This window comes from Plecotus auritus (assembly GCF_963455305.1).
Source record: "Plecotus auritus genome assembly, chromosome: 7".
NCBI lineage: Eukaryota > Metazoa > Chordata > Mammalia > Chiroptera > Vespertilionidae > Plecotus > Plecotus auritus.
In genome coordinates this window covers 45,242,515-45,268,222 of record NC_137774.1, presented here as the reverse complement: position 1 = coordinate 45,268,222, position 25,708 = coordinate 45,242,515, and the positions used below count along the sequence as shown (strand labels likewise).

At 44.1% G+C, this 25,708-nt stretch overlaps 1 protein-coding gene across 1 annotated transcript in view; it reads right to left on the bottom strand.

Annotated features, from left to right (window-relative positions):
* The window catches only part of DNAH2 (dynein axonemal heavy chain 2), a gene marked incomplete at its 5' end in the record, with an annotated part of 112,796 nt that overhangs the window by 37,079 nt on the left and 50,009 nt on the right, over positions 1 to 25,708 (bottom strand). Inside the window, 18 exons of the mRNA XM_080677382.1 lie at positions 3,074 to 3,178; positions 4,162 to 4,386; positions 4,533 to 4,731; positions 5,082 to 5,173; positions 5,361 to 5,513; positions 8,174 to 8,332; positions 8,421 to 8,558; positions 9,084 to 9,220; positions 9,428 to 9,545; positions 9,779 to 9,997; positions 20,727 to 20,852; positions 21,577 to 21,729; positions 22,061 to 22,188; positions 23,335 to 23,515; positions 24,012 to 24,201; positions 24,300 to 24,403; positions 24,825 to 25,013; positions 25,322 to 25,432. Of these exons, the coding sequence (XP_080533508.1) occupies positions 3,074 to 3,178; positions 4,162 to 4,386; positions 4,533 to 4,731; positions 5,082 to 5,173; positions 5,361 to 5,513; positions 8,174 to 8,332; positions 8,421 to 8,558; positions 9,084 to 9,220; positions 9,428 to 9,545; positions 9,779 to 9,997; positions 20,727 to 20,852; positions 21,577 to 21,729; positions 22,061 to 22,188; positions 23,335 to 23,515; positions 24,012 to 24,201; positions 24,300 to 24,403; positions 24,825 to 25,013; positions 25,322 to 25,432 (2,727 nt within the window). The remainder of the gene's footprint in view (positions 1 to 3,073; positions 3,179 to 4,161; positions 4,387 to 4,532; positions 4,732 to 5,081; positions 5,174 to 5,360; positions 5,514 to 8,173; positions 8,333 to 8,420; positions 8,559 to 9,083; positions 9,221 to 9,427; positions 9,546 to 9,778; positions 9,998 to 20,726; positions 20,853 to 21,576; positions 21,730 to 22,060; positions 22,189 to 23,334; positions 23,516 to 24,011; positions 24,202 to 24,299; positions 24,404 to 24,824; positions 25,014 to 25,321; positions 25,433 to 25,708) is intronic.

Genomic DNA, 25,708 nt, shown 5'->3' with positions numbered 1-25,708 from the left:
CAGTGCTGGGGCAGCAGCTTGAAAGGAACCAGGGACATATGGGAGGAACTGAAAAGTCTGGCATCAGGGTGAGAACTGGAGGGGAGCAGCTTTCTGCCAGACAAAATGCTGACAGAGACCATCATTCCTTTTCTTAGACCCCTCTCCCTTCGCCCCCCGCACACACACACACACACACACACACACACACACACACACACACACACACAGGGCTGACAGACAGGAGCCATATCTGAATCTCCATCAACTTGGCTCACGCTGTATGCCCTGCCCTAGTGATTTCCTGAGACACTGGCCCACCCAACTTGCAGGTCCACCCAAACAATTCCCAGTGGCTTTCCCATACAACTGGCCTCTTGCCTCATGCTTCGGACTTTCTTAAAATCTCTCAAACAAGCAGCATCTGGCTTCTGTGTACCTCCTATCTCTTGCTAAGTGGCTGCAGGCCCAGCACTAGCAGAAGCCTGCCTTGGTTCATAGCTTGGCCTCTCCTGGGTACCTCCAAGCACAATACAAGTAGCAGCCATCTTCAGATTAGTTTGTGTGGGAGGCTCCAGGCAGAACACAGGCAGTGGCTGACTTTGTGCCCCAGAACCAGTGCACCTGGTGGACAGTTTCAGACCACACCAGATTATAACCCTAACATGTCCATACTCAAGGTGAACACCAAAGCCCTACTAAATAAGTCCTGCTCCATAGAGTTGACTCTTGCACAGCAGCTCCTCCACTGTAGTTGTAGCTGGTCATCACAGCCACTCTTCACAGCTGATTGGCCTGGGGGGTCAATCCCTCCCAGTGATGCCAACAGCAATCAAGGCTCAACTACAACAGGACAGTGCACACAGCACACACAGGGGCACACCTGGAGTGCCCAGCTTGGGTGACTAGAGAGGCTGCATCACTGGCCCCTACAGGATACCTACTACACAAGGCCACTCTACCAAGGCTGGGAGATGTAGCAGCTGTACCTAATATAGGGAAGCAGCCAAAATTCAGTGAAAAAAAAACAAACAGGTCCCAAATGAAGAAAGGGATAAATCACCAGAAAAAGAATGAAATGAAATGGAGGATAGCAAGATACCAGATACATAGTTCAAAACAATGGTTATAAGGATGCTCAAGGAACTTAGAACTTCAACAGCATGAAAAGGGACATAGAAATAATTTTAAAAGTACCAGTGAGAAATGAAGAATACACTAACTGAAATGAAGAATAATTTACAGACAGTCAACAGAGTAGATGATGCCAACAACCAAATCAGTGATTTGAAATATAAGCAAACAAAAAATACCCAATCAGAACAGAAAAAAAGAAGAGAATCCAAATGAAGATAGTGTAAGGAGCTTCTGGGACTTCAAGCATACCAATATTCATATCATGGGGGTACTAAAAGGAGAAGAGAGAAAGCAAGAAATTGAAAATCTACTTGAAAAAAATAATGTCAGAAAACTTCCCTTACTTGGTGAAGGAAATAGACATACAAATCCAGGAAGCACAGAGAGTTTCCAACAAGATGAACCCAAAGAGTCTCCCACCAAGATGCATCATAATTAAATCTTAAAAGCAGCAAGAGGAAAACAGTTAGTTATGTATAAGGGAACTTCCAATAAGATTGTCAGCTGATTTTTCAACAGAAATTTTGCAGGCCAGACAGGAGTGGCAAGAAATATTCAAAGTGATGAAAAGCAAGGACCTACAACCAAGATTATTCTACTCAGAAATTTAGAATTGAAGGTCAATAAAGAGCTTCCTGACAAGAAAAAGCTAAAACAGTTTATCACCACCAAACCATTATTACATGAAATGTTAAAAGGTCTTCTTTAAGGAAAAAAGATTAAAAATATAAATAAAATGGCAATAAATACATATCTATCAACAACTGCATCTAAAAATCAAAATAAATGAACAAGTGGAATAGAAACAGACTCATGGATATGAAGAACATTTTGACAGTTGCCAGATGGGAGGAGGCTTGGAGGATGGGTGAAAAAAGATGAAGAAATTTAGAAGTACAAATTTGTAGTTAAAGAATAGTTATGGGAATGTAAAGTACAGCATAGGGAATATAGTCAACAATCTACACTAATAAAAGAGAAAGATGCAAATTGACCGAACCTTCGCGATGCCCATCAGCCAATCAGGAGTATGCAAATTGACCCAACAAAGATGGTGGGTTAATTTGCATACTCAGGCGCCAAGCGGCTGGGGGCATTCCGCACCGCCCCAGCCACTCAGGACCTCTGGGCAGCGTGGGAAGGCAGGGCTGGAGCAGAAAGGCGGTGCCAGCCGCCAGGGAAAGGAAGGCCCATTCTTGCATGAATCTTTGTGCATTGGGCTTCTAGTATTCTAATAACTACATATGGTATCAGATGGGTACAAGATTTATCAGGATGATCACTTAGTAAGTTAAGTAATTTCTGGGTTGTACATCTGAAACTACTATATAATATTGTATTTCAACTGTAATTGAAAAATTTTAAAAATGTGAAAAATCAAAATTAATGCAAAATACCTATGATGAACAAATACCAACATTTTAAATAAAAGTGGGATTAGTATTTATTGATTTTTATTTTTGCCTCAGGCTCCAATATGGCTCAGCATGGTACTGTGCCAATCTTGTATTTATTTAAAATTTTTGTATTTTATTCATAATAAAGTTTTGGGCTTACTTTAAAAAAATGCATTAAAATGTTATTTATCTTGATTACTGAATATTTTTGGCACCTCTGAGTGCTCATTGGCCACACCCTAATCCTGGCAATACTCGAGCTCTCAGCCTTGTAGGATTTACCTTCCTGAGCCTATTTTGGACCCCCTGCATTCTCTGCCCACTGGGACAATGGGGCTTGACATTCTAGAGCCAGCAAGCTATACCTTCATCCTGTGGCTCTCCGGCAGAGAAGCGGAGGTTTCTACAGTGGCAGTCTCCCCTCCATATATTACAGCCCCCTATATGTGGCTCTACTCAAGGGGTCCCCAAGCCCCGTCCTTGATCTGCCCCTCATTTTCTAGGACACAGATGGCTTTGCCTTCTACACTTCCCCCTCTGCTAGTCCCAGTTGCCCTCACTGTGGGGAAGGTCATGTTGATGATGTTGAAGCGACTCTGCAGCCTTGAGGAGATGACAGTCCGTCCACCCCCGGGAGGGCCCATGGCAGCCATCAGGAACATGTCCTAGAGAGCAAAGACAAGATCAGACAGAGAGACAAATGAGAAGAGGGATGAGAGGAGGCAAAGAAATAGGGACAATGTAAAAGGAGCCAGGAGGAAGAGAGTACACGGAGGGACAAACGGGAAGAGGGACAGGGACAGAATCAGCAGGAAGAAACATGGAGTAATGGGGGCAGGGAAAGGTAAAGTGAAGAAAGGGATTAGGGACATTGTTTTAGAATTATTAAAGTGATGTATTTGTTTTTATTTTTTCATTATAATGCATGTGCCCAAATTAGAAAATAGAGGTAAGTTAAAAACCAACATTTAATTATGTCTTCTAGACTTTTGACTTTTTTTTTAGGTGTATATATCTATCCACATGTGTGCGTGTATATATTTTCAGAAACATATGGGGGGGATAAGGACACATATGTAATACCTTAATCAATAAAGAAATTTAAAAAAAGAAACATATGAATATGTTACTTATTGGCCCTGAGTGCCAGGTAGATGACCACCCCAGAAATCAGGCTGGAATGACTGCTGTCCCTTGATTCAGGAAAAAGAAACAAACAAGATGCCCAGAATCCCATGGGAGAAGAGCCAGGACTGAAGGGAGCTGCCTGGATCCTGGGTGGGGAGCAGAGAACTGAAACCATGGGGGTGTTTATACAACAATGGGAGACAGAGAAGGCCTGGAGAGGGGAGTTGTAGACCCTGGGCACCTAGACAGTTCTGGGTGGCATCAGGTTGGCATGTAATCAGGTATAAGAGGCCTGGAAAAGGAGTGGAAGTTAGAGGACAGTATCCTGTGGTCAGAGTCAATGAAGAGAGTTAATAATAGGAACTAATAACTTAGGAGCCAGTTATCTCAGTCCTGAGAAAGGCAGGATATTCCTGTAGAAAGGAACTTAAGATTATGGTATTCTATCCTGACATCCCAGTGGAGGGGGGACCGAGCCTATCATGGGAGGAAACAGAGAACAAATACCGCAGATGCTTACTCGAATGTACTTGACGGTCTGCTTCAAACGATCGTACCAAAAGCCATAGTCAATCCAGAGGCGGAGCAGTTCCAGGGGTGGCTGAGACCCAAACATGTCCTTAGCTGGCATATTTAGGTCATCCATAAAGGTGATCATGCTTTTGCCCCCAACTGGCACATAGACACCCTTGGTTCGCTTCTCCACCCTGCTCTCAATGATGCTCTGCACATTATTGGATGTGGTCTGGTGAAAAGGGTACAGAATGAATGCGCAGGTCCTCCAAGAGAAATACGGGTTAGAGAGGAGTGTCAATCAAGTACTTGGATCCCAAAAGAGAGCAGAAGGAGGAGAGAGAGTGGGAAGTGGGCAGCCTGGAACCTGTTACATACATGTGCAGACATGTTGACAGTGAGCACTGACCACTGGCTGGAGGGCAAGGACTGCAGAACACTCTGGGCAATGGAGGTCTTCCCAGTCCCTACGGGACCCACCAGCAGGACAGGGTTCTGGTTGGCCACCAAGGTTCTCACCAAGTGGTTGTAGCGAACAGTGTCGACAGTAGGCACCATGATCTTATAGAAGGGGGAGCTAGGGAGGAAAAGCAATTGTGTCTCAGGGATCACTGGCCCACTCCTTTCTAATTCTCCCTTCATTCTGCCTCCCTGTGTTTATCTTCCTCGGGCATCACTACTCTCTGATCACCAACCCTGCCTCCTGTGGGGCCTGGGGATCAGACCTTCTCCTCAGGATCCTGTCCCATTTCCCCTCCATCACATTTCCTATACTCAAGAGTCATCTCTGCTCTGGGGTCCACACTCTCCTTTCTATAGCTCACTTTTGCTCCTATGCCCCAGCTCTCTTACCACATCTCCCACCAACTGCAGCCCCAAGTCTGAACCACCCCCAAGTCTGAACCTCCCTCAAGGCCTGCCTCTCACTTTGAAGGGTAGCGCCAACTCTTAGGGAGCTTATCCTCAAATGATGTCCAACTCCTCATCTTGGGGTCCACAAAATACTCATACACCGTGTCCTGAAGAAGGAATGTGTGTCAGGGTACAAGTCTTCCTTTAGCTCTCCCCTGCCCAGACAAAAATGCTCACAGACCACTGGTGAAAGAAAGAGAGCTGGGCTGGCAGGCTGAAACTCAAGAAGAGTGTGAGAATCGGGGATACAGGCAGGTTCTGGAAAAATACAACAGCTGGTGTGGGGGCCCCGACCTTATTAGGAAAAGAGCCCTCAATCTCTCGGAGGTAACTGTCAATCTTCTTACGGCCTTCCTCATCCACAGAAGCACACACAGACCAGATCATGCTGAACACAAATGTCAACTCTACCATGAAGACATAGTTTTCACCATCAGCCGGGTTCACCTGGATGGAAAAAGAAAAGGGGAAATATCCTAAATCTATAAGGGATGAAGAGATCTACTTTGGCAAATCACCACAAAGGCTTAGAGTTTTCCTCCCTTCCTGGATCTGTTTGGAAAACTATGTGGGTGTAGACAAACCTAAGTCTAAAATATTTAAATAAACATGAAACTCCTGGTAGCCCAGAAGTGGCCCTGAGTAATTATAAAACACAGCAGGGGCCCAGCCACTCCAGGCCTACCCTGATGGAGTGCCCACAGGTACTCAAGGAAGCAGGTCCAGGGACATTTGTGGTGACTTCTTTGTAATTACAAAAAATTGGAGATGACCTAATCGTGTACCAGTGGAGGAATAGAAAAGTAAAATGCCATGTTCTACCATGGGTTAGTGTATAGCAGTGAAAAGTAATGAAATCAATCAACATGTCACTGCACAGAACTCAAAAACATACTGTTGATTTAATGACCATATTGCAAGTGTGGTATAGAGCATGATGCATTTTTAAATGCCTCATTTTTTTATGGATACCTATGTGCTTTTATATAAATGTGTATTTTTAAAGACCTGGAATGACACATACAAACACACTATAGTAGTTACTTTTGTGGAGACGGGAGTAGACCAGGACTGGGAGGGTGGAGGTGATCAAAAATAACTTTAGCTCTGTATGAAAAAATGTAATTTTTAGGAAGAAAACTAGATTCAACTGTTACTTGTGTAATTAAAAATTAAAATGTACCAACTTAATAGCAGAAATAGCATATTTAGAGCTCATGCTCTCAACCCCCAACCCAAACCGCACGTGCAGATGCTGTTCTTTGATAGGGTGTACGGTGCGTGTGGGCTGTGCAAACTTCACTGAACTCCTTCAGGAAAAGGGCCAATGGACAGCTAACTTGGCATTCGTATGTATAATCTCTAACCAACTGTGAAACAGCCACAGACCCCTGGCTGGGGAGCTCTTGAGGATGGGTTCTAAATTAAAATACATAACACTGCCCGGCCAGTGTGGCTGTTTGTTTTATTTTTTAAAACATTTCTTGTTGAGAGTTATATATGTCCCCTTTTTTGTGGCTCAGTTATTGAGCATCAACCCATGAATCAAGAGTTCACCGGTTCACCCTAGCTGGTTTGGCTCAGTGGATAGAGCGTCGGCCTGCAGACTGAAGGGTCCCAGGTTCGATTCTGGCCAAGGGCACATGCCCGGGTTGTGGGCTCGATCCCCAGTAGGGGGCGTGCAGGAGGCAGCCGATCAATGATTCTCTCTCATCATTGATGTTTCTCTCTATCCCTCTCCCTTCCTCTCTGAAATCAATAAAGAAATATATTTTTTAAAAATGTCCTAACAATGGCCCACTAGGCCCCCTCATCTCTTAAAAAAAAAAGAGAGTTCACCAGTTCAATTCCCGGTCTGGGCACATGCTCCGGTTGTGGGCTCAATCCCTGGTAGGAGGCGTGCAAGAGGTAGCTGATCAATGTTTCTCTCTCATCAATGTTTCTCTCTCATCAATGTTTCTATCTCTCTATCCCTCTCCCTTCCTCTCTCTCTAAAAATCAATAAAAACATGTTTTAAAAATAAAATAAAATACCTAACACTGCAAGTAATGTGACATACAGGATGTTGTCAAACCCAAAATATTGGTCTTTAGAATAATCCTCAACCACCAAAATATAGGCGGGAAATTGGGTTGAGACTCTCTTGTCTACCATAATCCATCTAGAATCCTCAGTCTGTCCTTCCATCTCACCTCAACATGCAGCACATCTCACCATCCTCTTTTTGGGGTCTCTGCTACACTGCAGGGTCTGTAGGCAAACATGACCCCACCCTTCCTTGCCCAATGGGGACTGACTCTTGTGTCTCCGTGTTTTTGTGAAGGCCATTCTCTTTACCTAGAATGCCCTCCTTGCTTCCCCCTCTGCTCAGGCCCCTCCCTGGCCAGTCCTCCTCAGCACCTGGGAGCCATTGATACTATATTACTGTCCTTTTCCTATATGTTACCTTGAGTTCATCCACATAGTTTTTTATATAATTTTTAAGTTACATTAATTGTATCAGGAATGACATATACTGTTACAGATCTTAATTGTTATGTAAGTTTATATTATCAGTTTAATTATCTGACAATGTCTTTAAAAATGATACAAACCGTTTCTGGGCAGTGATTTAATCTCAACAGAAAATATAATTTTGGTCCTTACTCCATAATTCTAAACTGAACAAAATTTTTCTTATGTATCAATTAATCTGGAAATTTCTAAAACCCCTCATCAGATTAAGTTGGGGGCTCCTTCCAGCAGAAATAGTATCCTAAGACTTAATATTTATTTTTTGAAAGGATAGAGAAATGAGGAACCACATGAACTATCCTCAGTTCCCAAAATATAAGGAAGAAATTATAGTGAGACCCATCGTGTACAATATCCAATTTAAAGATCTTAGTTTGGCCTTCCAGTGCGTATGCGTACACACACACACACACACACACACTCACTCACTCACGTGTGCTCACACCCCTCACTGTGTCCATGGTGGGTGTATCCTTCCCTTGTCTCTGTTCCACTCAAACCAGGGGTTCAAATTCTCAGACACACTATTTCCCTGCAGTTGTCCCAGGAAGTCATGAGCCTGTCCTGCCTGGTCCTGCTCTGGTCCCCTTACCCCATTCTCTGGTGTGGCCAGGGCCGAGTACAACTTGCAGAGGGAGATGATTCCACTGTATTCAGGTAGAGGCACCACTTCATTGCAATAATCCTTCTTGAAGGCCAGAATCTTGTTGATAAATTTTTCGAACATCCGTTGAAGGGGCTCTATCTCAGCCTGGAGTTGAATAGGAAGGGGCTCTTTATTCATTCTTATGTCCCACAGGCCATGCTGGTTACCTTCCCTCTCCTCAATTCCCTCATACCTTTGGCCTCTTCTCTAGCCAGGACTGCACGTAGGGCTTCCAGCCCAGATCAGCATAGTCAGTGTACACCATCCCACAGCGAGACACGGTGGCTGGAGAGGCCACTGCCAAGTTCTCCACTTCAAACAGGAGAGACACCTAAGGATATACTTTGTTACAACCTTGCCTTTCGCTCCTCCCCACCCAGAACTCTGACGCCCCGAGATGACTCTATCAAGTACCAATTGTGGCAGGATGAATAAAGATCTAAGGTTTACAAGTGATTTGCTTGTTAAAAGAAAGGAGGCTTATTCAAGGTTATTGTTATAAAAAAACCACTCTCTCGCTCACACTGTTTGAGTGGGTGGAAAAGGGTGGGCTTTACAGCCCATGAATTCATCATACCAGGTGCACTACGTCAGTGGAAATGAACATGAGGAAGGCTGCTCAGCCTACGCAGTGCTTCCTAGTCACAGGTTCTTTTCCATACGATGGTTCTCCACAGCCATGGTGGACAGGCATTTGTTCTTCAGTCACAGGTGCCCCTGAATCCAGGCCTCCTCCTCCTCACCTCTCTCCTAAAGAACCTCCTCTTCTCTTAGGAACCCCCGCTCTTCCCCTTAGCCTGGCCTCGTGCCTCCAGTCTCCACTTTCTATGGGTCTCGGTAGTCAGGACCCCTGTACCTGCTCAGGCATTGAGATGCGCTCGCCGTTGATGAGGGTCAGCACTTTGTTGTCATCCATGACGGAGTTCATGCTCTCGATCCACAGTGTGTCCACAGGGCCATCAAAAAGGATCCACTTCTCGTCCGGCTTCTCATCTTGGTAGAAGGTGGTTAATAAGGAAACCAGAGCTTCCTCCCGAGGGCCCATCACACTCGTCCCCTCACGGAGGCAAGCCGATGCTTCCTTGTACCTCAGCATTCTCCAAGCACTTTTGTCCCAAACTGAGCTTGCAATCCCCAAAATGTCCACCCCCCTAGGAAATTTGGACATCTGTTCTCCCAACCCCATGATCCTTTGGGTACCTGAACATGCCATCCGCATGACACTGGATAGGATGCCATCTGTCCATTCATTAGAGCCAAGGTCATATTCCCCATACAGCTCCCCTAGGGACAACGCCTTAGGATTCAAAGGGAACTCCTAAAATGACACAGGAAAGGGTTTTGAGCTGCTGGCAGACACAAATCATGAGATCTCCCTTTATGTCCAGGGATCTGTATTTGCCCCTTCTCTCTCTCATCTCTCCCAGGCCTCCTTGGACCCAGGCACTGCCTCCTGGCCTGGCCTGCCCTCCCTGACCCAATGCATCCTTGCCCCCAGCCTCCACCATCTTCCTGCTACTCTGCCAGTGACTTCATAGTCCCAACCCTTACCCTAACAATGTTGAAGTTGGGGTCTCCAGCACGGCACAGGGAGGACAAGGAGGACTGAAGAATTCGCCATGAGGCAGTCTTGCCGCTACCCGTACAGCCCACGATCATGGTGGAGTGGCGGGAGTTCTTGGTTTCATACAACTGGATGACCTTGGTGAGGGTGAATGGTGTGACCTGCAGACCCATATCTCGAATCTCATGTTCAATGGTCTCCCGCAGCTGAGAGAAGGGGAAATACAGGAAGTAGAAAACAAGGGAGAGGACTGCAAAGGACTTTCAAATCTTGCCAACACCGTGGAGGATAATGTTCAAACTATTAAAAATGGCACCAAGACCCTTTGCACTCTGGCAATTGCTCATTCCTGGGAAGCTGACCAATTGCAGACTTAAGAGATTGGGCTCAGCTATGTGAACATAAGTCACTTCTCTGAGTCTCTGTTTCCTCATCTGTTAAATAGGAGTAATGGTGATATTTTTCTCATAAGGTTGTTGTATTGGATAAAATAGTCAACATAAAATACAATGTCTGCCCTGGCCAGTGTTTATCAGTGGTTAGAGCGCCAAAAGGTCTATGGGTTTAATTCCTGATCACGGGCACGTACCTGGGTTTCAGGTTTGATCCCCAGTCCTGGTTGGGGCTTGTGTAGGAGGAAACCAATCAATGTGTCTCTCTCACACAAATGTTCCTCTCTCCGCCCTCCCTCTCTTTCCCGCTCCCTTCCACACTCTGTAAAAATCAATGGAAAAAAATATTCTCAGGTGAGGATTGAAAAAACACACACACGGTGTCTGACATGTGCTGTATACATTTTTTCTAATATTATTCAACAAATATTTATTAAGCCTCTATAGTATGTGCCAAGCAGTATGTTGAGTGCTGAGAACAAAGTAGAGTTCATTCTACTGCAGAGCTCACAGTCGGTGGGAGAACCAGACATTAAACAAATCATCACCTAAGTTAAAAATGCTTATATCCCTGGCTTGTGTGGCTCAGTTGGTTGGGCATCATCCCATGCACCAAAAGGTTGCAGGTTCGATCCCTGGTCAAAGGCACATGCCTGGGTTGCAGGCTTGATCCCTGGTAGGTGGCTTGCAGGAGGCAGCCAATTGATGTTTGCTCTCACATTGATATTTTTCTCTCTCCCTCTCCCTCTCCCTCTCCCTTCTCTCTCTGAAGGTGAGGAGGAAACTGGTCTTGCAAGGTGTGTCAGGCCATAAAAACTGTGAACAATGCACTGCCCTGGGGGCGGAGGGCGGTGGGGGGGGGGGGAGAGTCATTATCGCTGGCCCCAGGACAGATCATCGGATATGGCCTGGGGACCCCCAACACCTGGGGGCCTTCCTGTAAGCCCACGAAAGGGGGCGGAACCATATATGCAAAACAAAGACCCCAGAAGGTTATAAAAGTGAAGCCCTCTGCGTGTTTCTTCACTCTGATTTGGAAATTATTCCCAGAGTCCACTGGTGTTGATAAACGGGGTCCCTCCCTTTCTCTAGGAAGCGTGCTTGGTATTTCTTTGGTCTTGTGCAACAAAGATCAATAAAAATAATAATTTTTAAAAAATGCTTATAGAACCATGACCATATGGATCAGTCCCAGAATAGTGTGACATTTTAAAATAATACAGCCAATGCAACCAAATAATTTCAAATAGATGCAAGATCTCTATTTGTATCTCTCAAACACCACTAAGAGGCCTCATTACTACTTCCTTCTGCTATCTGAGAATTAGTTTTATTAGTATGTTTGCATGTTGTATAAATACAGATATGAATAAAACCAACTCCATTTTTGTATCCCAGAGTTTACATGCTGTGATCTTTGATGAACCTTCATGTCTTTAGCAAGGCAAAGCAAAGCCCCTAGTTGATGTTATCTGTGTTCCTTAAAATGTAGCCATAAATATTTTTGTTGGTAATGGCTGGAATGGCATGACAACCAAGATAAATAGAAACTGGTGATAGTATTGATTATAAACAGTCATCTATCACAAGATTACCAGGAGGCATGGCCCCTGGCACATACTGCATTCTTTGTCTTATCATTAGTACCTGAGTTAGACTATAAAAAACAGTACTGTAACAAACTGCTGAGTCGTCTGTCTGCTCTGACCCTACATTTCTGTAAGTAAATTACCCTATAATGAATTCTGTTATATTCTATGGAGTTGCCTGCTTTGTCCATCTTAAGATGCCTTCGTGTATTGGCCCTTACACCTTTGCTCCACTGTCAGATGCATGTGTTCATGTTTAGCATCATGCCACAAGCTTAGGATGTCATTTTTTTAAAATTATTTTTAAAATATTTTTGCCCTGGGCCGGTGGCTCAGTTGATTGGACCATTGTCCCATACATCAAAAGGTTGCAAGTTTGCTCTAACCCTAACCGGCTTGGCTCAGTGGATAGAGTGTCAGCCTGCAGACTGAAAGGTCCCAGGTTCGATTCCAGTCAAGGGCATGTACCTTGATTGTGTGCACATCCCCAGTAGGAGGTGTGCAGGAGGCAGCTGATCGATGTTTCTAACTCTCTATCCCTCTCTGTAAAATATCAATAAAATACATTAAAAAAAAAAAAAAAAAGGTTGCAAGTGTGATCCCTGGTCAGAGCATGCACGTATGGGAGCAACCTCTGTCACATCAATGTTTCTCTCTCTCTCTCTCTCTCTCAATCCCTTCCTCTCTCTCTAAAATCTATAATTAAATTGTTTTTCTGTCCTGACCGTTTGCTCAGAGGTTAGAGCAGCAGCATGCAGACCAAAATGTCTGAGTTCTATTTCCAGTCAAGGGCATGTACCTGGGTTGCAGGTTCAATCCAGGGCCCTGGTCAGGACTTGTGCGGGAGGCAACCAATCAATGTGTCTCTCTCACATGGATGTTTCTCTCCCTCCCTTCCACTCTCTAAATATATATATATATATATACAAAAAAATTTAAAAAATCAATGGAAAATATATCCTTGGGTGAGGATTAAACAACAACAAAAAATTCTAATTTCTTCTTTGACACATGAATTATTTAGAATTCTATTGCCTAATTTTCAAATATTTGGGCTTTTAAAATTATATTTTGTTATTGATCCCTAGTTTAATTCTATTGTGGTCAGAGATCATGCTCTGTATAATTTTCAATCATTTGAAATTTATGAGACCTATGCTTAATAAACTAGCACATGGTCAATTTTGGTAAATGTTCCATGCATTCTTGAGAAGAATATGTAACTGCAATTGTTGCATACAATGTTCTATATGTGTCAAATCAAATCTGTTAAAAGCATTCCAATCTATATCTTTATGGATTTTTTTATCTCTTTGCTTTATCAAGATTTCTGGCAAGGACTGTGGTTTTATCTATTTCTCCTTTTAGTTGTGGGTCTTGTTTTATCTATTTTGTGGCCATATTATTAAGTGCATACAAATTTAGAACTGTTATATCTTTTGGGACATGGACCCTTTTATCATTATGAAATTAGAAAGTCAACTTTGCCTGACACCAGTAGAGTTATGATTGTGATCAGAAAATGTTTTGAATAAATTCTTTTGAAGTTTTTGAGGCAGATTTATGGCCTTTACATGGTCAACCTTCCTAAATATTCTATGTATGCTTGAAAAAAATGTTATTCTTCAATTATTGAGTGCTACTGCTATAGGTGTTTACTAAATCAAGATTATGTTGTTCAAATCTTCTATGGTATATCCTAACTGATTTTTCTTTTTCCTAACTGATTTTTCATCTTCTTGGTCTGTTAGTTACTGAAAGATATTTCTTTGTTGTTGTTTGTTTGTATTTAAAACATCAATGATGAGTAAGAATCATTGATCGGCTGCCTCCTGCCTGCCCCACACTGGGGATCAAGCCCTCAACCCAGGCATATGCCTTGGACGGGAATCGAACCGTGACCTCTTGTTTCATAGGTCAAAGCTCAACCACTGAGCCATGCTGCCTGGGCTGAAAGATGTTAAGATCTCCACTACAGTGCTAGATTTATCTTTCTCTTTGTAATTCTGCAAAATTTTGCTCTGTTTATTTTGAGACTATATTATTAGGTGCCTCTAAATTTAGAACTGTTTTATCGTCCTGATAAATTGGACCTTTCATTATTAAGTGACCCTCTTCATTTCTAGTAATGCTTTTTGCCTTAAAATCTATGTTGCCTGATATTTCTACCTCAGCCCTCTTTTGATTAGTATTTGCCCGATATGTCTTTTTCTATTCTGTGACCCTCAACCCTTTGTCTTTATGTTTTAAAGTTTAGTATAACACTGTCTACTATTCAATGTATGACTATTTTCCCTTTCCTGGACAACTTTTCTGTTTTCCCTAGAGGTTAATTGCTGCTGTATTTTGTTTGCTTGGTTTTTAATATACTAATCTCTAATTCAACTTCAAACTCTGTCAGTTAACTAAATCTCTCAAAACATTTCGTCACATTAGGCATGCATTTCTTCTTTCAGAAGTCCTGAAGCATTCCGATTCACTCTAATCTAGACTGGCTTCTCTCTTTGTCAGGAGCACAGCCATCCTCCCTGTCCTCCGCTTTCCTTTCTTGGTATGCTCCAGTATTTTGGTAGAGCGTACTTTCCAGGAGCTTTCTATTGCAGGTAACATTTCTTGAAAGTCCGCATGTCTGAAATATCTCTCTTTTTTTTAAAATATATTTTATTGATTTTTTTACACAGAGGAAGGGAGAGGAGGGATAGAGAGTTAGAAACATCGATGAGAGAGAAACATCAATCAGCTGCCTCCTGCACACCCCCTACTGGGATGTGCCCGCAACCAAGGTACATGCCCTTGACTGGAATCAAACCCGGGACCCTTCAGTCCGCAGGCCAACGCTCTATCCACTGAGCAAAACTGGTCAGGGCTAAAATATCTCTTATCTAGCCTCTCATGTGACAGGCTGGGAATAGAATTTGAAGTTGAAAATCATTTCCTTCATAATGGAGTTAAAGCTGCTCCATTGTTTATAAATTCTGTATTACTATTGAAAAGCCCTTGATCGTTTGCATGTTACCCCTCCCCGCCTCTCTCTCTCTCTCTCTCTCTCTCTCTCTCTCTCTCTCTCTCTCTCTCTCTCTCTCTCTCTCGGAAACTTGTTAAATCTTTTTGTACTGGTGTTTTAAAATTTCACAATGGTGGCCCTACCTGGTTTGGTTCAATGGATAGAGCATTGACCTGCGACTGAAGGGTCCCAGGTTTGATCAATGGGCATGTAACTCGGTTGCACACTCCTCCCCGGCCTGGGCCTTGGTCAGGAGGCAACCAATCAATGTGTTTCTTTCATATCAATGTTTTTCTCTGTCTTTCCCTCTCTCTTCCACTCTCTTTAAAATCAATGGAAAAATATCCTCAGGTGAGGATTTAAAAAAAAATTCACAGTGACGGGCCTTGGTAAGGATTTTATCCATTGCGTCTGTCATATGTTTGTGGGTTCTTTCATTTTGGAAACTTAGTTCTGGGGGTCCTTATTGATTGTTTCACTATCGATCCTGCCCCTTCTCCATTTTCTCTGGTCCTGCTTTTTGGAACTCCTATTATTTGGCTGTTGTCCTTCCTGGCTGGCTTTTGAATCTTACTTCTTTTCCCCTTTGTCTAGTCTATTTTCTGGAACATTTCTTTTTTAATAGTATATCATGGTGACAGTATCTTAATCTTAACCACTGAGACTACAATGATTTTTTTTTTCACTTTTCTTTTCTCTGCACTACCTATTTTCTCCTGTTTGCTTTTTCCTATTTATTTTGGATGCTTTCTTATTAGAGGCTTTCCTCAAAAGTGTGTGACTCCTGGTTTTCTGCTTATATATGAGAACTAAAAACTGAATGGAAGCCCTGAGCGTGAGTGGGGTTTATAGACTGTGAGTATCCCTGTAGATGAGTTTTCTAGGACCTGCATTGGGAAATTACTATTCTCAATGTTTTGGTCATTCCTCTTATGCTAGACAGATTCTCCAGAGAAAACTCTTCCAATTTTCTGTCTGGCTGCCAGTATTCTGGGAGCTGAGATATGAAAGAAGACAGTCTCAGTAATCAATGTATAAGCATTCACTTAATACCTCCCTCTTCTTTTTTTAAATCCTCACCCAAGGATGTGTGTTTATTGACTTTAGAGAGAAAGGGGAAAAAGAGAGAGAAACATTGATTGGTTGCCTCCCATATGCCCTCAACCAGAGATCAAACCTGCAACCTAGGTATGCACCCTGACCAGGCGAACCTGCAACCTTTTGGTATAAAGGCCAACGCTCCAACCGAGCCACGCAGCCAGGGAAATTCCCATTTTTAATAGGGTTTATTCATGCCCTGAACTATATCTGTCCCCCATCCAGAGACCTACTATTTTACTCTCTAGTCTTCTGCTAAAGTGGGAGAGACCTAGTCATCTGGGTCTTCATCTCTAGATCTTCCAAGACAGTTTACTTCCAACCCTTCTTATTTTAGCTACGCCTCCTTTATTCCCTACTTACAGAGGCATCTAATACCACAAATGCTTAGCCTTTGGAGAACTGCCTCTCAATTTCCCCCACTTCCAGCCCTCTCAGCTTGCTAAGTTACAACTTATCCATTTGTTTCTTTTTTTTTTTAATCCTCACATGAGGATATTTTCCATTAATTTCTAGAGAGAGTAGAAGAGAGAAGGAAAGACAGAGAGAAACATGGATGGGAGAGACACACATCAGTTGGTTGCCTCTTGCACATGCCCTGACCAGGGCCCGGGCTAGGGAGCCTGTAACCGAGGTATGTGCCCTTGACTGGAATTGGACCTAGGACCGTTAGGTCTGCAGGCCGACGTTATATCCACTGAGCCAAACCGGCTAGGTCTCCATTTGTTTCTTATGTCTAAAATTTTTGTTCCATTTCTTCCATCCTCTCCATCCTTTTGGATATAGATGCCTTATTTTAAAAATCTCCTTAGAGTATTGTAGTGGATTTTCAAAAGGTAACAAAATTGTTTTCAATCCACCTTCTTTACCTGGAAGTACTCTATATATTGAGTAGTTGTTTTAAATCTCCATTATAATATTTTTTCGTTTATAGAAATTCTATTGGCTCTTTTTCAAATCAACTTAATTTAGAAGTCTCTTGTTCCTGGTTCATAGTTTCAAGCTTTTATTTCTTTAAACATATTAAATTTAGTTATTTGTAAATTCTGTGCTGATCATTTCAATATCTGAAGTCTTTGGGGATTTAATTCAGTTGTACTATTGTTCTTCTGTTTTCCAGTCATGGTATCTTGTGTGTTTTGTGACTTTTTACCAGAAGTTGTTCATTTTCTTGGACTTCTATCCTGAATTTTTATGATAATTCTTTGAGGCTTCCAGAAATTCCTCTTCCATAAATAATTTGCATTTGCTGCCCTAGCCAATTTGGCTCAGTGGATAGAGTGTTGGCCTGCGGAATGAAGAATCCCAGGTTCGATTCTGGTCAAGGGTACATGCCCGGGTTGTGGGCTCAATCCCCAGTAGGAGGCATGCAGAAGGCAGCCAATCAATGATTTTCTCTCATCAATGATATTTCTATTTCTCTCTCCCTCTCCCTTCCTCCCTGAAATCAATAAAAAATATATTTTAAAAATAAATAAATAAATTGCATTTGCTTCTGCCAGTCACATGGAGGAAGCTAACAATCTAGAACTACTTAAAATTAAGCTTTAAGTTTGAGATTTTTGGGATTACACAGTAGAATAAATTATGACCGTAAACTATGTAAGGGCTGACCTGTGGTGAGGAAATTTCAAAAAGTTTGCCCTCTCCTCCCATTATCTGTCAAAACAAGCAAATACCTTTACTGTATGGACCCTTTTCAATGGTGGGCTTCTCATTTTTTCCATTTACTGAGGGTGTTTCCCCTCACAGACTGAAGGTCATGCAGGACTGGGTTTTCTAAAATACCTCCAAACTTGGGCTACTTTCTCTCCTCTCCCCAGTTCAACAAGAAAGCCAGCTGTTACACTCATTATAGTCCTGCTTTTATTTCCTCTCCCCATCCCAGAATATTTTCTTTCTTTCCAGCTTAGCAATGTATTTAAAAATATGTATTCTTATGTTTTTATCCAGAATTTTAGTGGTTTCAATGAAAAGGATAATTCAGGGTGTTTAAACTACCACTGCCAGAAAAGAAAATTTCTGTACTTTCTAAAATCCTCCTCCAGGAGGGAGAAACCAAGATGGCGGCATAGGTAAACACCTAAACTGCTGCCTCGCACAACAATTTCAAAACTACAACTAAAAGACAGAACAGACACCATCCAGAACCACAGGAAAGCAGGCTGAGTGAAAATTCTACAACTAGAAGGAAGGAGAAAAGCTCACAGAGAATTGGAGGTACGGCAAAGGGGCTTTGTGCGCGCAGAGAGGAAGGGCGGCTGAGAGCCTGGCTGACTTCCTCTGGCGGAAGGGGGAAGGAAGCCTCCGACGGCACTGAACCCCAGTTCTGACTGCACTGAACCCCAGTTCCGGGCGAACCCCTGGGGACCCACGCTCTTGTGGGGGGAGTCTGGACTCTCGGGCGGAGACTCGGGAGCCGGGGAAGGCGGAGGACTGAAAGTACACACGCGCGCGCACGCCGGTGCGCACAAAGGCTGCGGGGGTTGCCACAGGCTTTCCCTGGTGGAGGGGAGTCAGAGGCTCCTGACGGCACTGTGCCCCAGTTCTGACTGCAGTGAACCCCGGTTCCAGGCGAGCCCCTGGGGACCCACGCTCTTGTGGGGGGAGTCTGGACTCTCGGGCGGAGACTCGGGAGCCGGGGAAGGCGGAGGACTGAAAGTACACACGCGCGCGCACACCGGTGCGCACAAAGGCTGCGGGGGTTGCCACAGGCTTTCCCTGGTGGAGGGGAGTCAGAGGCTCCTGACGGCACTGTGCCCCAGTTCTGACTGCAGTGAACCCCGGTTCCAGGCGAGCCCCTGGGGACCCACGCTCTTGTGGGGGGAGTCTGGACTCTCAGGCGGAGACTCGAGCTGGGGAAGGCGGAGGACTGAAAGCGCACGTGCGCGCAGGGGCGGGGCTGACAGGAAGCCAAGACTGAGGCTCCACCCCATCCAAGCTGAGCACAGAGGCTATTGCAATTTAGCAAGTCTAATCCTATAGGGCTGTCTCCAGCACCGGGCTTCTCCCAGCATAGACACAGCTGATCCTTACAGCCAACTGACCCGGAGGTCAATTCTTCCCAGTGATACCAACAACAATAAAGACTTAATTACAACAAGGCTGTACACACAGTCCACAAAGGGGTGCACCAAGAGTGTCCACCTCAGGTTAACTGGGGAAGCAGACCCACTGGGCCATATTGGAAACCTAGCACAAATATCTACCTTACCAACTCAGGGAATCAGTGAAAATGCGGCGTCAAAGAATCAGATCACAAACGAAAGAAATGGAGGAAAACAAACGACTGGATATAGAATTCAAAACCACGGTTATAAGACTTTTTAAGAATATCCTAGAAAAGGCCGATAAATATAACGAGACCCTCGAAGATATGAAAAAGGACCAACTAGAAATTAAACATACACTGACTGAAATAAAAAATATTATACAGAGACCCAGAAACAGAATAGAGGAACACAAGAATCAAGTCAAAGAATTGAAATACAAAGAAGCAAAAAACACTCAACTGAAAAAGCAAAAAGCAAAAAAAAAAAATCCAAAAAGTTGAAGATAATGTAAGAAGACTCTGGGACAACTTCAAGCGTACCAACATCAGAATTATGGGGGTGCCAGAAGAAGAGAGAGAGCAAGATACTGAAAACCTATTTGAAGAAATAATGACCGAAAACTTCCCCCACCTGGTGAAAGAAATAGACTTACAAGTCCAGGAAGCCCACAGAACCCCAAACAAAAGGAATCCAAAGAGGACCACACCAAGACACATCATAATTAAAATGCCAAGAGCAAAAGACAAAGAGAGAATATTAAAAGCAGCAAGAGAAAAACAGTTAATTACCTACAAGGGAGCACCCATACGACTGTCAGCTGACTTCTCAACAGAAACTATGCAGGCCAGACGGGAGTGGCAAGAAATTTTCAATGTGATGAATAGCAAGAACCTACAACCAAGATTACTCTACCCAGCAAAGCTATCATTCAGAATTGAAGGGCAGATAAAGAGCTTCACAGATAAGAAAAAGCTGAAGGAGTTCATCACCACCAAACCAGTATTATATGAAATGCTGAAAGGTATTCTTAAAGAAGAGGAAGAAGAAAAAAGTAAAGAGAAAAATTATGAACAACAAATACATATCTATCAACAAGCGAACCTAAAAATCAAGTGAATTAAAAACCTGAGGAACAGAATAATCTGGTGAATATAATAGAATCAGGGGCATAGAAAGGGAGTGGACTGATAATTCTCATGGGGAAAGGGGTAAGGGGGGTTCATGAAGAGAATGGACAAAAATCATACACCTATGGATGAGGACAGTGGGGGGGAGGTAAGGGCAGAAGGTGGGGTGGGAAAGGGGTGGAGGGGAGCTATGGGGGGAAAAAAGGAGAAATAATTGTAATAATCTGAATAAAGATTTATTTAAAAAAAATAAAAAATAAAAATAAAAAAAAATAAAATCCTCCTCCACCACCCTCCTCCATTCCACTGCCCTCACTATCGAACAGTTCCTAGCAGTCTCCCCTCAAAACTCCCTAAATGAGGAGAGAAGTAGAGTCAGGAGAGGGCAGAAGGGTATAGAGAAAGTAGAAAGACCAGTGGATTCGAGATCTCAATGAAGCCAAAGTATCAATGAGTGGAAGTACTGGAGCCAGTGAGTTGGGGGTTGGGCAGAAATAGGGAGTTGTGGTGAGAGAGTAGAATGTTTGAATAGGTCAGTAGCTTTTTATAGAGGCCAACTGTCTTGCTCAGGTAACAGCTAGTGAATAGCAGAACAAGGCCTGGGAACCAAGTGTCATGTTTCCAGATCTACATTCACATATGAGGTCAGGAAGCGTATTAAGGAACACATACCTTGCCATAATCAAAGGCAGGCAGCTCAGTGCTGGGGAAGAGATCTTGCACGATGGCATTGAATAGTGGCACATCGGATAAAGTCAGCTTGGCAATGTTCATATCTCTCATTGAGAGCAGCAAAACCTGGGTGGGAAAAGACAAAGACTCAGGCTGGAGGAGCTAGGACCTAGGTACTCACTAAGCCCTTCCTTTCCAAACAGTGAGGGGCAAGAGCCAAGAACAATGGCTTCACCTGAGCTAGTCTTTTAAAAAATGACACGCCCTATCTGGTTTGACTCAGTGGATAGAGCGTTGGCTACAGACTGAAGGGTCCTGGGTTCGATTCCGATCAAGGGCACATGCCTGGGTTGCAGGCTTGATCCCCAGTGGAGGGCATGCAGGAGACAGCCAATCAATGATTCTCTCTCATCATTGATGTTTCTATCTCTCTCTCCCTCTCCCTTCCTCTCTGAAATCAATAAAAATATATTAAAAATTAAATTAAAATTAAAATATGACAGGTAGCCTGGCCAGCATTGACCCAGAAGCAAGAGGTCACTGGTTTGATTCCCAGTCAGGGTATATGTCCAGGTTGCGGACTTGATCCCAGTAAGGGAAGTGCAGGAGGCAGCCGATGGATGATGTTTCTCTCTCGATGTTTCTATCTCTCTATCCTTGTCCCTTCTTCTCTCTCTAAAAATCAATAAAAACTTATTTTTAAAAATGTGACAGGTAAAATCGGGCAACACAGGGGACAGGAAGAAAGGTGGGAATCCTAATCTAGGGAAAGAAAGGATCTGAAAAACTTTAGCGAAGGTGCATAGGACCAGTGACAATGGAGGTGTCAAGAGCCGTGTCCTTGATCTACCTCTTCATCAGACAGATCCTGCTGCAGACGGCGCTTCTTGCCAGCATAGCGCAGAAGGGAGGTGAGGGCACGCAGGCCAAAGTCATAATGGTCCTGTCTGGAGAGCTGCTGCACAGCCAGGGAGTAAAGTGTGTACACCTTCTTAGCCAGAATCTGAGGAATGAAAACAGAGGAGGAAACAACCTATCTCTCCACAAACCCCTCTGCTTCTTTAGGAAAAGTTACAGAGACAAGAAGCTAAGTCCAGGATTTGAAACAGCTGGGAGTTGCTCTGTGGACAATCCTAATGAGATCTTGTCAATTGCATAATCATGGACTTGTAACTTCACATAGAGGGGAGACCTCTGAATACTTCTGCCTCCATATCCTATTGATATTGCATTCCTTATAGGATAAACTGACTGTGGGGCCTTCAGGAAGTTCCTCTGTCCAGGGAATAATCATGGAAGGAAAATAATTGGGGAAAAAGAGATTGTTGTAATACCTTGCAGTTGCCAAAGCCCTCGCCAAAGAGAATGATTTCTGCAATAAGAGTTGAATCAGGCACCACCATGGCAATTGGACGGAACATGGATTTAAGATTATCAGGAAGCTCTGTACGACCAGCATAGCCTGGAAAACAGAGCCATTTGTTTAGAATATATACTGCTTCCCAACGACTCACTTCCCAATCAATCCCATTTCCCCCTACTCACGCTCCATCCCTAACTTTCTCCCCAACTCCACCTCCAAGATTTCTTCCATTCTCATCTCAGCCCTGGCTCCTCCCATACCAATCTGCTCCTCTTTCCTATCTCTGGGCCTTTTCTTACTTTCTGGGTGGCCTTATTCCAAACTCAAATCACAGATCTGCCAATTTCCCATCTCTCCAAGTTCCATTTATAATGTCAGTCCTAATAGAAATCACAGCTGCATCTCTAATTCTTTCAGTAGCTAAACCCTTTCCTGTTTTCCTAGACCCGTCTGTCAGAGCTATTCCTAGGGAACAGTAATGAAAGACCCTAATGCCTCACTTTGGGGAGATTCTCCCATTTTCAAAAGGGATGGCAGATAGAACTCCTGAAGCTAGTTTAATGGGAGAAGATAATTAAGTACTTTCAAAGCCTAGGGCTACATATACAGGGTGGGGCAAAAGTAGGTTTACAGTTGTTCATATGGAAAATAATACTGTAATCTATATATATAAAAGCCTAAGTGACCGTCCGACCATTCGACTGTCCAACCAGCAGCTATGATGCACACTGACCACCAGGGGGCAGATGCTCAATCCAGGAGCTGCTGAGCGACAGCAACTTTGCAGAGTGCCCTCTCGCACTCCAGGACCCCTTCGGGGATGTTGGACTGCTGGTTTTGGCCCCATCCCCACAGGCCAGACTGAAGGACCCCACCTGCTGGAGGGAACCCACTCACTCTGCAGATGCCCTTCTGACCCAGTCCCGCCCTGCCGGCCACCTTCTAATCAATTTCCTTTCAATGTGCACGAATCTGTGCACTGGGCCTCTAGTTAATAAATAATAATACAAGAATAAACTCTACATTTTGTGTGCTAACAACTATAAACCTATTTTTGCCTCACATTTTATACATGTAGCCTCCCCTTCTCCCAGAAAGTCGTATGTTTGTTCTTCTCTCAAACTTCACTGTCTTTAGCCATATTTTACTTGGCTAAATACACGGGCCTGGCCGGACACAGTTGTTTGCCCTGGACACCCAGTTCTCCCCCTGCCCTTGGAGCCCCATCTATTCCCTGGCCCTTACCAGGATTCATGGTGATGAAGATCCCACAGGACCACACCAGATTTATTTCAAAGCCCTCAAAATAGAAGCGGGCGAGGCTGGCAGCCAGGGCAGATAGGATTGACAGGATCTGCTGGGCCACCACTGACAGCACCTCAATGTTGATGCGGTTAAACTCATCAAAGCATCCCCAGGCACCTGTCTATAGGGTGAGAGGCAGATTCACTGGCAGTAAGAGAAGTACCCCAGGTTGGGAGAAACTAGAGGTGTGACTAACATAGCCCTGCCTGGAGTGTTTTGATAGGTGAGGTGGCCTCCAAAATGTAGGGAGGGGGGCAGGGAAGTGGGCAGTGGGAGCATAGCACTGTTGTAGTTTCTGGCCAGAGCTTTCCATCAGACAGGGACAATCCGGGGGAATGCTAGAAAAGGTGTGAGTTGGAAAGAGACTAGGGTAGAGAACTTGGGAACACTGAGTGCATACACTATGCACCAGTTTACAGGCATTAACTTATTTAATCCTTGTAGAATCTTCTGATTTTGCAAATAAGCAAAGTGCAGTTCAGGGAGGTACAATTTTAAGAACTGAGGTGATGTAATGTTGTAAGTTACAAAGCACTAAATCAGATTTGGGTTCCAGCTGATTTTCTGGGACTAAAGATATTTAAGGGGCCTCTGGGACAGGATGGCAGGATGCTGACCTGGGCCAAGCCTGAGTACATTCGGCCCATGGACTTATAGTCCAGGCCCTCGGAACAGTTGACCACGATGACATATATGCCAAGGGCCTTGCCCAGGTCCTTGACGGTCTCTGTCTTTCCCGTGCCCGCTGGACCTTTGGGGGAGCCCCCTCGATGCAGGTGTAATGCTGTTGTCAGTGTCATGTAGCACCTGAGAATTTAGCACAGGACTCAAGTCAGACTCCTGGAAGCCTTCATTGGGCATTCGCTGCCCCCACCCAAACACCTTGTTCATCCCACACGGCTGACCTGTCTGTAAGGGGGGTGATGACAAGCCGGCCAGAGTTACCCAAGTACTCATAACCATACTGGAATTGTGTGTTGGTCTGGCGGATGATACAGTCATCAAGATCCTAGAGAAACGGCAGAGTAAGAGAGAGGTGGGCTTAGAGGAAGAGTTAGAGCTGGGCAATGACCGAGAGTAGGACTGGTAATGCAAGGAGGTCAGAGTTAGAAGATGAGGGGTTCCGTTTAGAGTTAGAAAGAAGAAAGAGTTTATAGCCAAGATGGACACTGGGTTCATCGCATGTCAACCCTAGTCCATTGCAGCAGTCTTTCTAGTTCTGGTCAAGTGACACCCATAGTGAATACCAACTGGAAAATGGTTGCCATTTCTGATTTAAGAGACTTGTGACAGAGTTAAGAACTGGATTAGGGCACTGTAATAGGACTAAGGCTTGGATTGGAATATTATTGTATTTAGAGAATAGGAATTTAGTTAATGCATTAGGATTGGGTTTAGGGTACAAGAGTGGGGAACTGGCCCGTCTGCACCTTCTCCCAGTAGAAGCGCAGTTGGCTGAGCCAGTCAAAAGCACTGACATCCATGAGGCCACTCTTATAAAGCCTCTCCAACACATCTCGGGCATGAACTTCTATGGTCACCAGAGCCACAATTTTAAGCCGCATGATCTTGGTCAAGTTCCCCCTGATAGCTTCTGAATACTTATTCAGTATTGAAACCTGCAGAATGAGGTGGCAGGGAAGAGAGCAGATGGATCAATGCAATCAAAGTCAATCCCACCTCATCCCAGCCTAACTCAACTTTCAACCCCAAGCTAATCCCAACCCCACTTTAACTCCAGATCCCCAATATCAGCATAGGAAAAGGTACTTCTATTCCACCCAAACTTTCCTCACTGGACTTCTCCCATAAAGCACCCTCATTCTGACCCTTTCTCACCAGCTCATCTCTAATTCTGACTCCAATTTATCACCACCTCCCTCCAACTCTAACTCCAGGCCTATCCTGTACTTGCAGGGTTCCCCACCTGCTTCTTCTTCATGACCTTGAGGATTTTCTTGTCTCCCCGCTCCTTAGCTGTCTGCAGGCACTTGGTGACATCAGCCGTCCACTGGATCTGACTGGCGGTGATCACCACCTACGGCATGTACAGAGGCTGTATTCCAAAACCCTGTCCCTGGCCACCCACACAGCCCAGCTCCCACATCCCAGGGACCAGGTGCTACTCCTCTCTCAATATGCTAATCTGCTCTGAAGGGTGGGGCACATGCTTAAAGTTAGGAGCTAACGGTCTGCCATGCAGGGTTCCAGGGCCATGGCCCAGAGCAGGGGCACAAGAAACCAGCATTTTTTTTTAATTTCTTTATTGATTAAGGTATTACATATGTATCCTTATTCCCCCATTCCCCCCACC